Source organism: Bufo gargarizans, chromosome 10, assembly GCF_014858855.1.
Source record: "Bufo gargarizans isolate SCDJY-AF-19 chromosome 10, ASM1485885v1, whole genome shotgun sequence".
Taxonomy (NCBI): domain Eukaryota; kingdom Metazoa; phylum Chordata; class Amphibia; order Anura; family Bufonidae; genus Bufo; species Bufo gargarizans.
Window position 1 is genome coordinate 64,011,772 of NC_058089.1, and position 14,034 is coordinate 64,025,805.

General features: G+C 45.7%; 1 protein-coding gene across 2 annotated transcripts in view; it reads left to right on the forward strand.

Moving 5' to 3' along the window:
- Positions 1-11,150: 11,150 nt before the first annotated feature.
- BBS1 (Bardet-Biedl syndrome 1) overlaps positions 11,151-14,034 on the forward strand; it is a 331,388-nt gene continuing 328,504 nt past the window's right edge. The window contains exon 1 of one of the 2 annotated variants that reach the window (XM_044270034.1): positions 11,151-11,347. In XM_044270034.1, coding sequence (XP_044125969.1) covers positions 11,316-11,347 — 32 coding nt within the window. In that variant the 5' untranslated portion in view covers positions 11,151-11,315. The remainder of the gene's footprint in view (positions 11,348-14,034) is intronic. The other variant, XM_044270035.1, reaches the window with a different exon arrangement.

Genomic DNA, 14,034 nt, shown 5'->3' on the forward strand with positions numbered 1-14,034 from the left:
AATGATTATCTTGAATCAAGTATAATTTTTTATGAGAATTGCTAAAATTTGCTCTTTTTGTTTTTAGATTCATTTTGATCTCACTGCCTTGGTGGAGGCACTGCATGATGTGATGTTCATCCTGGTTCCAGTTGGCTCCCCAATATCTATTTACTCTATTCAACCAATATATGCCTGGTTCAGTGCTTTATTATTTGTGCGGGATTTGTTGTACATTGTTCTGGATGCCCCCGTATACCGTTCATATAGAAAAATTTGATCCGTTTGACCATGGTACCTGCATTATTATGGTTGTTCTTCACCTTTTTTCCTTGTATTGAATGCTTATATTCATTTATGGGTATCAATGTTGCTACTTTTTGAGAGAATAGTGGCGTTCCGTGGGGATCCCCCTGCGATGTAGGGTTGTTTTCCCATTGTTCACGCCGACATCTCATTATTATGAATTGTCAATTAATATGTGACATTCATATACAAACCATGTAAAACAATTTTTTATAATTTAGATTTTGGATCTTTGGGGCACTGTGCCCGACTACCATACGTGCTTTGACATGTGGGTGGCCGTGCGGCATTGCCCTAGGACCCATTTATTTATAATATCGGGTTCCATGGACTAGCAGCTCTATTGAGATCACTTTGATCATGTGATATGTGTTGGGTGGCACCCATTACTGCTCTGACATGCGCACAATGCATTTGATCCAGTTTCGTCCATCTTAGTTGTGGGCGTTAGCCAGCCGCTCGAAAACGGAGGAATCGCGAGATTTGATATATTCGCGCATGCGCTAATTACGTGTATTTTCGCGCATGCGCTAATTACGAGATTTTCGCGCATGCGCTAATTACGTATAGTATTTTCGCGCATGCGCAAATCATGCATGGGGACGCCAATGGAGCATGTTTAACGCCAACCATGCAGCTGCCCACCTGACAGTGAGTTTTTAATTCACCTTATTAGGGTAATCACTGACACTTATTATGTTATATTCCATATAAATCACGATATGTGGAATTAATGTAGTTTTACTTTGATGTATTATTTTGGCCAAATGAGGCCAATTTGTTACATGTATTTTTTATGATCACATGTATTGTTCGTTCACTGTATATTCACTGTATTATGTTCAATTGATGTTAATCTATTTTCGATTGATGCCCTTATTTAAAGTGTGTCTGTAACACATGTGCACTGTGCTTGATAAAGACAGCAACAAGCTGTTGAAACGTCGCCTGATTTTGGGTCCAATAAATCATCAACTTTTGAATTGATTTGGAGTGCTGCTGGCTATTTTTCACTTCTAATTACTGTATATGCCATACAGAAAAACGGAACAGAAACACAAAGGAAACAAAAAACGAACAACAGATCTGTGAAAAACAGACTGCAAAACACTGAAAAAGTAATACGGTCGTGTGCAGGAGGCCTTAGAGGGCCACAACCTGGTGGGATATTTTGATCCCTTGTCCAATTCACGCTAATAGAGATTCTATTAGGGTGAACAGAAACACAAAGGAAACAAAAAACGGAACAACAGATCTGTGAAAAACGGACTGCAAAGCACTGAAAAAGTAATACGGTCGTGTGCAGGAGGTCTTAGAGGGCCACAACCTGGTGGGATATTTTGATCCCTTGTCTAATTCACGCTAATAGAGATTCTATTAGGGTGAACAGAAACACAAAGGAAACAAAAAACGGAACAACAGATCTGTGAAAAACGGACTGCAAAACACTGAAAAAGTAATACGGTCGTGTGCAGGAGGCCTTAGAGGGCCACAACCTGGTGGGATATTTTGATCCCTTGTCCAATTCACGCTAATAGAGATTCTATTAGGGTGAATGGGATTTTGACAGTTCTGCGTCTTGCACAGATTAGCAGGTAGCTTACAATGGCAAGCCTGGGAAGCTTCAAAAACGTACACACTGCCAGGTTAACCGATCGGAGCACTGTATGTCACTGTAAGGGCTTTGATCAAAAGGCATGTAGCACTATCGCAGCATCTGAGGGGTTGCATGATGGGGTTTGAAGTGACTGCCGTTCCCCATCATTATGGCAGGGTGCCTGCTGTATTATACAGCCGGCACCCGCGCATATAGAGAGGGCTCACAGCAACAGCCTGCTCCATACATTTCTTACAGTATTTTCCAGATACCTGAACCCAACACTGTCCCACAGCAGCCGTTTCTAAATGTTAGACAGCTTCCTTGCTGTCTTACATTTAGACCAATTTCTAAACCAGGCATAGAAAATGATGAATGAAACAGTCCAGCTGGCCAGTCCCCTTCCCCAAGGGGAACTTTAATATTTTAAAACATTAAAATTATATAATATAGTTTATATGGCTGAAAATATGACATAAGTCCATCAAGTTCAACCAAGGGATGACTGAGGAGGTCAATTTGAGAAAAAGGAGTGAGATCCAGATTTCTACACATATTCATAAGCATTATGAAAATGGCAGATTGAATGAGTCCGCATCCATTCCACAATTTTGCAGAATGGGTGTGGACCCATTCATTTTAACCGGGCCGCAAAAGATGTGGACAGCACGCTGTGTGCTGTCCGAAGCGGCCGTAGTGCCGTTCCGCTGCTCAGCAAAGAAAGATAGAGTATGACCGATTCTTGTCTACAATCGCAGACAAGAATAGGCATTTCTATTACAGTGCCGGCCATGTCCGGTCTGGAAAATGAGGAACGCACACGGACGATATCCGTGTTTTGTGGATTCGCAAAACACTACGGTCATGAGAATCCGCCCTTAATGTCATTTACTTTTAAGAATTCATCTAAACCCTTTTTAAAACTGTCCACTGTTCCTGCTGTGACCATGTCCTGAGGAAGTCTATTCCACAGTTCTTACTGTAAAGAATCCTTGAGACGTCTGTAGACTGAACGATTTCTTCTCCAGTCGGAGGCAGTGCCCCCTTGTCTTTTGAGATTTTATGCATATTTTTTGTACAGTCCATTTATATATTTGTTTATCATGTCCCCCCCATAGACGTTTCTTCTCAAGTGTAAATGTAATTTTTTAAAAATCTTTCTTCATAACTAAGACCCTCCATGCCCCTTGTGACGAAAGCACCTTCGTCACTGGGAGTTGGAGAAGCCTGCTTGCTAGCCTCTTTCCCTGTGACACTATTTGGGCATATTGGATTTTAAAGGCTCTGTTTCTGCCCCTTGGACTTTTTACTGGAACTATTTGGGGCATGTGGCCATGTGCACGGTGGGGCAAAAATAAGACTTCCAGGAAATTCCTGAACCAATCAGATTTTTGGATAGGTTGTTCACCCAGATCGAGGCTACCAGGGGATGTAACTTTTATGGGGATATGTGGTGTTTTCTGTGGTTGGTAAAAATGTGTTTTTTTTTTATGCCTGTGAGTGATTAAGTCCATTGTGTTTGTTAAATATATCACAGACAGAGGCCATTGTGTTGTTAATTGTGTCACAGACAATGCCTATTCTGTTATTGATTGCGTCACAGGCAATGCAATTGTGTTTGTTAAATATGTCACAGGCAATGCCATTGTGTTTGTTAAATATGTCACAGGCAATGCCTATTCTGTTATTGATTGCATCACAGGCAATGCCATTGTGTTTGTTAAATATGTCACAGGCAATGCCTATTCTGTTATTGATTGCGTCACAGGCAATGCCATTGTGTTTGTTAAATATGTCACAGGCAATGCCATCGTGTTTGATAAATATGTCACAGGCAATGCCATCGTGTTTGATAAATATGTCACAGGCAATGCCATTGTGTTTGTTAAATATGTCACAGGCAATGCCTATTCTGTTATTGATTGCATCACAGGCAATGCCATTTTGTTGAATGTATAGTTTTTGTGTTTAAACTGTAAATGATTGACTGATATGTTATGTCCTCAGCTCCCAACCAATGTGTATAAAAGTCAATGCGTGTGGTCTATAAAGAATTTCTGTTTTACATTCAACATAGAGCCTTGTCTCATGTGTGTGTGGGGATACGCTGTATACTCCCCTGGCTATATCCCCTGGCTATAACCCCTAGCTCTTATAAGAGCTGTTCCTGTTCCTTGTTCCTGTGGTGGTTATGGTGTCAAGTGGAGTGCTTGGAGTCCTTGGGAAGCACTAGGAGCATCCATCAACGGAGGTACCCAGTCAGGGTGCCAGGAGATCTGTTATACGCCTTATCAGTTTAGTCGCTCTCCTCTGTACTTTTTCCAGCTGCACAGAATCCTTTCTATGGTCTGGTGCCCAGAACTGAACTGCATATTCCAGATGAGGCCGCTCCAACGCAACATAAAATGTTCTTACAGTAAAGAAGCTTTGACTCTTCCGGAGACTTAACTTTTTCTTCTCCAGTCGGAGGGGAGTTTTGTGTTACTTGAGGGATCCCCCAATGAATGGAAAAAATCTCTTGGTCATTTACACCAGAAAATAGGTTGTCACTGAGGGGTCAATCTGGCCCTGCTGTTTAGCGGCACGAGTGGAAGTGCACTAGAACTGGGAATGTACAGTATAGAAAAGCATTGGTCGGAGCTAGCGATGTGGGTTAGTAAAAAAAAAAAAAAAAAGTTTGCCACAGTGCATCTTGCTACTATTGTCCCTCCTTGGGCTTTTCAAAAGTTGGGTGGTACTGGAAGCGATGTAGTTAGGGTCCATTCACACGTCCGCAAAATGGGTCCGCATCCGATCCGCAATTTTGCGGAACAGGTGCGGACCCATTCATTTTCAATGGGGCCAGAATGTGCTGTCCGCATCCGCGGATGCGCACTTCCATTCCACAATAAAAAACAAAAAAAACATGTCCTATTCTTGTCCACAATTGCGGACAGGAAAAGGCATTTTCTATGAGAGTTCCCGCGATGTGTGTTCCGTAAAATGCGGAACGCACATTGCCGGTGTCCGTGTTTTGCTGATCTGCAAAACACATTCGGATGTGTGAATGGACTCTAGGGCCTTATTCGCACAGTCAGTGTTTGGTCAGTGATTTCCATCAGTGATTTTGAGCCAAAACACAGAACAGGTGCAGATCTTTCCCTTCTACCTTATGTCTGTGTAGGATCCACTCCTGGTTTTGGCTCACAATCACTGATGGAAAGATGGAAATCACTGACCAAACACTGTGTGAATGAAGCCTAAGGCTACGACTACACTGGCGGAGGCCAGGATTGCAGTGTAGCGGTGATACCGTAGAAACAAATGGGACTGTAGAGCGACAAGCATGTTGCAACCCCAACACGTCAGTCGTGAAAAATATAATACCGCTGCATTTTTGGCAACTCGCCTGTCAGGGTTACAACAAACATGCGCGCGGCAATACAATCCCATTAGTTTCTATGGAACCACCACTGCACTGCGATGGCCCTACTATTGCGCAGTGCTGTCTGTAGCCCTACCCTAACGGTGGCCAGATGGATGCCATGGCGCAGAACCCTGCAGCAGGAGACTCGTTAATTTCTAACGATAATTTGTTTTCCCTTAGTCCTAACAGTGGCACAGATGGGGTATTCTGCCCCTGTGGACTGGTTAGGACAGGTGGAAGTTTAATGAAACATAAACATAAAAACACTGGCATGCACACGCCCTCCCTGCCCCCTATAAAGAGGGGCGTAGCCCTCATGCTGTTGTGTAGTAACAAGTAGACAAAACCCATAATTAAAAAACAAGGGGGGGAAATTTGTGTGCCACTGTTAGGACTAAGGGAAAACAAATTATCGTTAGAAATTAACGATTCCCTTACGTCCTAACCAGTGGCACAGATGGGGATTTAGCAAGTAGAAACCCCCATGGGAGGGTCCTCATGCCTGGCGGAAGATAACACTGTCCGGCCAAATGAGGAATAACTATGTATTCTAGTATCCACTCTATAGTGTGAGATAAAAGTGGAGTGAGAACTCCAAGAAGCTGACTTACAGATCACATCCAATGGGATCGAGCTTCTCTCTGCAAAAGAAGTGGCCACTGCTCGAGTAGAGTGGGCCCTTACAAATTCAGGGGGCTCCGAGCCCTGAGACATATAAGACTCCCGAATTGCCTCTTTAATCCAGCGACTGATGGAGGGCTTAGAGGCTTTCCTCCCCTTATGGGTACCGGAAAAAAGGATAAGGAGGTTTTCATCCTTCCTAAATACCTTGGAGCGTTCCAGGTAAATCCTAAGACATCTCGCAATGTCGAGGGTATGGAGCCCTCTTTCCTCAGAGGAGGGGGATGGAGCCAATGTTGGTAGGGAGATCACCTGGTTAATATTATCAAAGGAGGGAACCTTTGGGATGAAGGTGGGTAAAAACTTGAGGAGTACCCGATCCTGCAGGAACTTTGTATAAGGCTCAAAGGCAGAAAAAGCCTGGAGTTCCCCAACTCGCTTTGCAGAGGTAACAGCCAACAAGAAGGTGATCTTCCAGGTCAGGAACCTGAATCCCGCCTCCTCTAGGGGCTCAAAGGGGGGAGATGTTAACCCCCTGAGCACGACCGATAAATCCCAAACAGGGATAGGTCTGATTACTGTAGGCTTTAATCTTGAGGCTCCCTTCAGGAATCTCTTGATAAGGGGGTCTTGAGAAACCGCTCTGTTGAGACAAGCAGAGATTGCTGAAATCTGCACTTTAAGGGTAGCAGGTGATAGCCCTTTATCCAGACCGTCCTGTAGAAACTGTAGGATCATCGGGATGGAAGCTTCAGCGGATGTTTGCTGATGCCTAGCACACCAGCACGAAAAAATCTTCCAGATTCTGGAGTAGGCCTTGTTGGTAGCTTCCGATCTGGAGTGCTCCAGGGTTCTCAAGACAGACCCCGATAGCCCTTCTATCCTTGGAAGGGACTGATCAACCTCCAGGCTGTCAGGTTGAACATTTGAAGATTTGAGGAGACCTGGGTGCCCCCCGACACCAGTGCTCTCTCTGGGGGAAGCCTCAGAAATTGACCCCGACTCATCTGTAGGAGTTGGGTAAACCAAGCTCTTTTCGGCCAGTATGGGATAATGGCGATAACTGACGCTTGGTCCTGCCTGATTTTCATCAAGACCCTTGGTATCAAGGAAATTGGAGGGAAGATGTAGGCCAGCCTGAACCTCCATGGGATTGACAGTGCATCTATTGCCACCGGGTTGTCCTCCCTGTAAAGGGAGCAATACCTCTCCACTTTGGTGTTGAACCTCGTTGCCATGAGATCGATCTCTGGCATGCCCCACCTGAGTGTTATCTCCTTGAAGACCTCTGGATGAAGTGACCATTCTCCGGTTGGAAGACCTCGGCTCAGGCGATCCGCAATCACATTGTGAACTCCGCGAATGTGAACGGCTGATAAGTGGGTGAGGTTCAGTTCTGCCCAATCCAAAATCACCCCTATCTCTCTCAGGAGACTTTGTGACCTCGTGCCTCCCTGCTTGTTGATATACAATACAGCGGTCATGCTGTCTGATTGTACCTTCACTGCCTTCCCCCGAATGATGGGAGCAAAATGAAGAAGAGCTAGCCTGATTGCTCTGATCTCCAGGAGATTCGATGACAATAACCTCTCCTGAGGTGTCCAGGTTCCCTGGACTGTCTTGTCCTGAAGATGCGCACCCCAGCCTACTAGGGATGCGTCTGAAGTAAGTATGATCCAAGAGGGCTGGATCAGGGACTTGCCGTCCGTGAGGTGGGACCACCACCTCAGAGAGGACCGGACTTTGTAAGGCAGGGAGAGCACGGAATTGAGTCCCCTTGGACTGTGATTCCACTTGGCTAATACTTCCGACTGGAGCGGACGTAGATGCCATAATGCCCAAGGTACCGCCTCCGCGGTTGAAGACATTAGTCCCAACATCCTCATCCATGTTCGGATTGTTACCCGTTTGGGTACAGAGAGGGAATGGGCTGTCTGTTGCACGGATTGCTTTCTTTCGGGAGTGAGATGAATCATCATCCTGACTGAATCCACCATGAACCCCAGGAACCTTACTGAGGTGGCTGGTTGAAGCTGGGATTTGTCCCAATTGATCACCCATCCTAACTGATGTAGGAATGTAACAGCCTGTTGGATGTGTTGGGACAGGATCGCTTGGGAAGGGGCTCTGAGGAGCCAGTCGTCCAGGTATGGAACTATACTCAAGCCTTGAAGCCTTAGTGCGGCCACCACAGAGACCACCACCTTGGTGAAAGTGTGTGGGGCTGAAGAGATCCCAAACGGGAGGGCCACAAACTGAAAATGCTTTAGGACCCCCCCGATATTTACCGCGATCCTTAAAAATCTTCTGGACCCAGGATGGATGGGAATATGGAGATAAGCATCCTTGAGGTCCAAGGTTGCCAAGAAATCTCCCGGCATAAGAAGATTGGTCACTGACTGGATAGTTTCCATACGGAACTTCTTTTGTCTTATGAAACGGTTGAAGAACCTCAAATCTATAATCATTCTCCACCCTCCTGTACTCTTGGGTACCAGGAAAACTGGGGAGTAGATACCTGTTCCCCTCTCTAGGAGAGGAACCTCTTCTAAGGCCCCCTTCTGGAAGTATTCTAGTACGTAACTTTCTAGAATCTTCTGCTTGTTGCTGGGAAGAAGCCTTGTCTGGACAAATTTGTCCAGAGGCCGACTGCTCAGGTCTACAAGGTAGCCCTGGGAGATTACACGCAGGACCCAACTGTCCTGGATATGATCCTGCCAACAAGGTAGAAAGTGTCGTAGGCGACCGCCTACGGGAATGTGGGGAGAAGGGAGCCCGAGATCTCCAGTCAGACCGGCAAAATACCAAGAGCCTCGAGGAGGCCCGCAATCAGAGCGCCGAGGACTTCTTGGGGGGTCTAGAACCCCGAGAGGATTTCCCTCCTCTACGGGAACCCCAATTCCTCTGGGGTCTGGGTTGTGGTTCCGCTCTGGAACCATACCCTCTGCCCCGACCACGAAAGGACTGCTGGGGAAGGGACTTGCCCTTCTTGTCCGACAGCCCCTCCATTATATGGTCTAGCTCTGCACCAAAGAGCTTGCCGGGTTCGTACGCCATGGCACAAAGATTGTGCTTAGAGGTCGTATCTGCCTTCCAGGGCTTCAACCAAAGCGGACGCCTGCCCGCGGTTGACAGAGCCATAGACTTAGATGCCAGCTTAAGTTGTTGTGGAGCTGCGTCACACAAATAGTCAATGGCAAGGCTGGCCGTCTTGCATGAGGCCAGAATGTCATCCCTAGCGACCCCCTGGTCCAGGTCCGACTCAATTTGGGAAAACCTCGTTTTTAAGAAATTCGCCACTTCGGACGACGCAATCGCGACTGAGGCGGAGGCCGAGGCTGAAGAATAAGCGCGCCTAAGGGCGCAGTCCGCCTTCCTGTCCATCGGGTCCAACAAGCTTGACCCGTCGTCTGAAGGGATCAGGGTCCTCCTGGAAAGCTTCGCGATGGCCATGTCCACCTTAGGGACAGGCCCCCAGGAAGATACCTGATCCTCCTTGACCGGAAACACGGCCTTAAACCTTTTGGTCAGCACTGGACCTTTTTCTGGCTTTCTCCACTCTGTTTTCATCAGAGCCAGGAGAGAATCATCCGCTTTGAAGGCCCTAGGCCCCCTAGAGGCAGAGGTTGAGGCTTCCCCCGGGTCAACGTCCTGGTCCCCCGACCGGACGGATTTTAGTAGCCGCTGGGCCTTCTCCAGCGGGAAAAAATAGGAGAAACCATCCTCCTCGTCCGAGGAGGAAGCGGAGCCCTCCCTCGCCTCCTGACCCCCCGAGACCTCCATCGCACGATGGGGGGAGGAGGGACGATGACGCTTGGCGACCAAGGCACACTTCAGCTCCTGTATGGAGGCGTTGACTTGGGACATGTTTGACTCCATGTACCCCTTTACCCAATCCACCACATCGTGGACAGATGGCTCCAACTGGGGGAGTGACTTGGCCCTACAGGGTGGGCAGCGGGAGAAATCGTACGAGTCCTCCAGGACAATCTGGCAATCATGGCACTGCAAGTGGCGCCTCTTGCCCGCGGATTTCCGGCTGGGGTCACGCTCTCCTCCGTCACCAGTAGACGACATGGCTGAAAATCAAGAAAAAACAAAAACATGAATTTAACAAAATTCAAGAAAAATAGAGCTTAATCGCAAGTTTCCGGATCTTTACCCAGAAGATCCTAGCAAGCTCTTTATAATAAGACAACAACTGATTTACAGCACAGAGGTAACAAGACTCTCAAGCACCAAACCACACTCAAGGTTGACAGCAAGCTGCGCTCCAGGAGACTGAACCTGGAGCTTCACCAGGTTTAAATAGGGCTCTTGGCGCCAAAACGAAAGTCCCGCCCCCAGGGGGGCGGGGTAAACCTCCGATTTTAACTCCTTGAAAAACAAGGAAAAAGATCTCTGTATTAGGGCCCAGAAAGGGATCCTGCACATATTAAAGGCCCCTTGGCCTAATTTCACTAAAATACACCTCCGGCCGCGCTAACAAACGGCCGGAGCGAAAAACCGGAAGTGACGTTACTTAACGTCACTCCCACAAGATGGCGGCGCCCAGCAACATGCGGGACGCCGCTTCGCCGCTCCAGCCAACCATCCGTCGGCCGGAGCGAAAACCGGAAGTGACGTAACCCGACGTCACTTCCGCAAGATGGCGGCGCCCAGCCGAACATGCGGGCACCGCTACCGCCGCTCCAGCCCGGACAGAGGTACGACCTAGACAGGGCAAAAGGAGACCAGCTAAGGCCGGAGGGTATCCTCCGGCCGCATAGGGGGAGCGGCACAGGTCCTAGGAACCTAAAAGAAAAAAAGGGAATCGCACTCTCTCCACCACAAGGATGGAGGAGTGCACCACCCGTCCCGTCCTGTCCGCAGGACAGAAAAAAACACAACAGCATGAGGGCTACGCCCCTCTTTATAGGGGGCAGGGAGGGCGTGTGCATGCCAGTGTTTTTATGTTTATGTTTCATTAAACTTCCACCTGTCCTAACCAGTCCACAGGGGCAGAATACCCCATCTGTGCCACTGGTTAGGACGTAAGGGAAACATACAATATGCCCAACAAGTTTCTCGGTTGCAGAATCCCGTAGCCTACAGCAAAGTGTGACCCTGATCGTATCAGTTACCGTAGTTCTTCTTTCCTTATATGTCAATAAAGTTTTTTAGAAAGGGAGAAAAAACAGAAGAGGCGTGTTCCCCGCGTTCTTCATCCAATCAAATCCTTCCGATGGACGGAGCAAACTGCTTACAGCTGTAAGTGTCAGTTGCCGTGACAACGGTAAAGCAGTCTGTTGGGCGTGTGGTCACAGAGGCCTGGAGGATTCTCTCAAGTAGCAGAGACGGGCTTAGTACGTGCGTGTGAACAGAACGCTATGAGGAGGGAGCTCTGAGCTGGAGACGAGTGGAACCATGTTATCTTCGTCAGACAGCAGCCGGGAGGGGTGAGAGGTGTCCTGTAGATGATTTAGGAATGCCTGTCTGTAACATGCGCTGCCGGATACTCTCAATGGATTGCTGCCCTATCATAGTGAGGCGCTGGGTATCCAACAATTAACCCCTTCATTACGTCAGAGTCTAGACCGGATGCTTTAAAAAAAAAAAAAAGACTTTCCTGACACTGACTGCCCGGAATACAATGAGGGAGATGAATCAAACCGGTGGAAAGGAAAACAGGCTAAGATGGCCAACAACCAATCAGATTCCACCTTTTATTTTGCATAGCCTTTTGAAAAATGAAAGGTGTAATCCAGTGCTCCAGACTAAAACAATAATACGTAGGAGCCATTGGCTACTGAACTGAAAAATGTAGTTGCCAAATTTAAATACATATAATTATACTGTCTGTTACATGTAGCCTGCAATACACTGTATATGATATATAGCCTGCAATGCACTGTGTATTGTAGATATATTTATATATCCTGTAATGCACTGTGTATTGTGTGTACGTGTGTGTGTGTGTATATATATATATATATATATATATATATATATATATATATATATATATATATATAGCCTGCCATGCACTGTGTATTGTAGATATATATAGCCTGCCATGCACTGTGTATTGTAGATATATATTTATATATCCTGTAATGCACTGTGTGTACGTGTGTGTGTGTGTGTGTGTATATATATATATATATATATAGCCTGCCATGCACTGTGTATTGTAGATACACAGTGCATGGCAGGCTATATATATTTTATTTGTGTGTGTGTGTGTATGTGTGTGTGTGTGTGTGTGTGTGTATATATATATATATATATATATATATATATATATATATATATATATATATATATATATATATATATATATATATATATATATATATATATATATATCTCTCTATCTATCCAGAAAAAGGACGGCACTCCGGTCTTGAAAAAGTAAAAGTGGTTTTTAATCAACCTTGCGGTACAACGTTTCGGCTCCAATACTGAGCCTTTCTCAACGCTTGAGAAAGGCTCAGTATTGGAGCCGAAACGTTGTACCGCAAGGTTGATTAGAAACCACTTTTACAAGACCGGAGTGCCGTCCTTTTTCTGGATTCATTGATTGGGGTAAGAGGTCGATTCCCCTGGAACGTGCACCCTATTTTTCCTTCTTTGCAGTCAGTGCCGCCTATATATATATATATATATATATATATATATATATATATATATATATATATATATATATATATATATATATATATATATATATATATATATAATTTCTTTATTTTCATGACTATGAAAATTGTAGCTTCACACTGAAGGCATCAAAGCTATGAATTAACACATGTGGAATTATATACATAACAAAAAAGTGTGAAACAACTGAAAATATGTCATATTCTAGGTTCTTCAAAGTAGCCACCTTTTGCTTTGATTACTGCTTTGCACACTCTTGGCATTCTCTTGATGAGCTTCAAGAGGTAGTCACCTGAAATGGTTTTCACTTCACAGGTGTGCCCTGTCAGGTTTAATAAGTGGGATTTCTTGCCTTATAAATGGGGTTGGGACCATCAGTTGCGTTGTGGAGAAGTCAGGTGGATACACAGCTGATAGTCCTACTGAATAGACTGTTAGAATTTGTATTATGGCAAGAAAAAAGCAGCTAAGTAAAGAAAAACGAGTGGCCATCATTACTTTAAGAAATGAAGGTCAGTCAGTCCGAAAAATTGGGAAAACTTTGAAAGTGTCCCCAAGTGCAGTCACAAAAACCATGAAGTGCTACAAAGAAACTGGCTCACATGCGGACCGCCCCAGGAAAGGAAGACCAAGAGTCACCTCTGCTGTGGAGGATAAGGTCCTCCAAGTCACCAGCCTCAGAAATCGCAGGTTAACAGCAGCTCAGATTAGAGACCAGGTCAATGCCACACAGAGCTCTAGCAGCAGACACAACTCTAGAACAACTGTTAAGAGGAGACCGTGTGACTCAGGCCTTCATGGTAGAATATCTGCTAGGAAACCACAGCTAAGGACAGGCAACTAGCAGAAGAGACTCGTTTGGGCTAAAAAAACACAAGGAATGGACATTAGACCAGTGGAAATCTGTGCTTTAGTCTGATGAGTCCAAATTTGAGATTTTTGGTTCCAACCACCGTGTCTTTGTGCGATGCAGAAAAGGTGAACGGATGGACTCTACATGCCTGGTTCCCACCGTGAAGCATGGAGGAGGAGGTGTGATGGTGTGGGGGGTGCTTTGCTGGTGACACTGTTGGGGATTTATTCAAAATTGAAGGCATACTGAACCAGCATGGCTACCACAGGTGGCTACTTTGAAGACACGAACAAAGGATAAACTGAGACTAGACGGGTATAGTAGAAAAAATATATACATATACTTTATTAAGCAATACATAAAAAAATCATTATTTAATGGGTGATATATCACATCAGATAAAATGATATATATACACCTGTATCTCCACTGCCAGTGCATCAAATTAGGACATACATGTGTATAGCGCACAGACCCAGACCCACATGGGAAAAGGGGACCAGTGCCTTCAACTCAGCAACTAGCGCATGTGTGCATGTTATAATCTATTATAAAAAGTAGAAACAGAGTCCTATAAGGATGCATGAACGTGCATGTTGCCTCAGGGGCAGATGAAAATACCTACTGGTG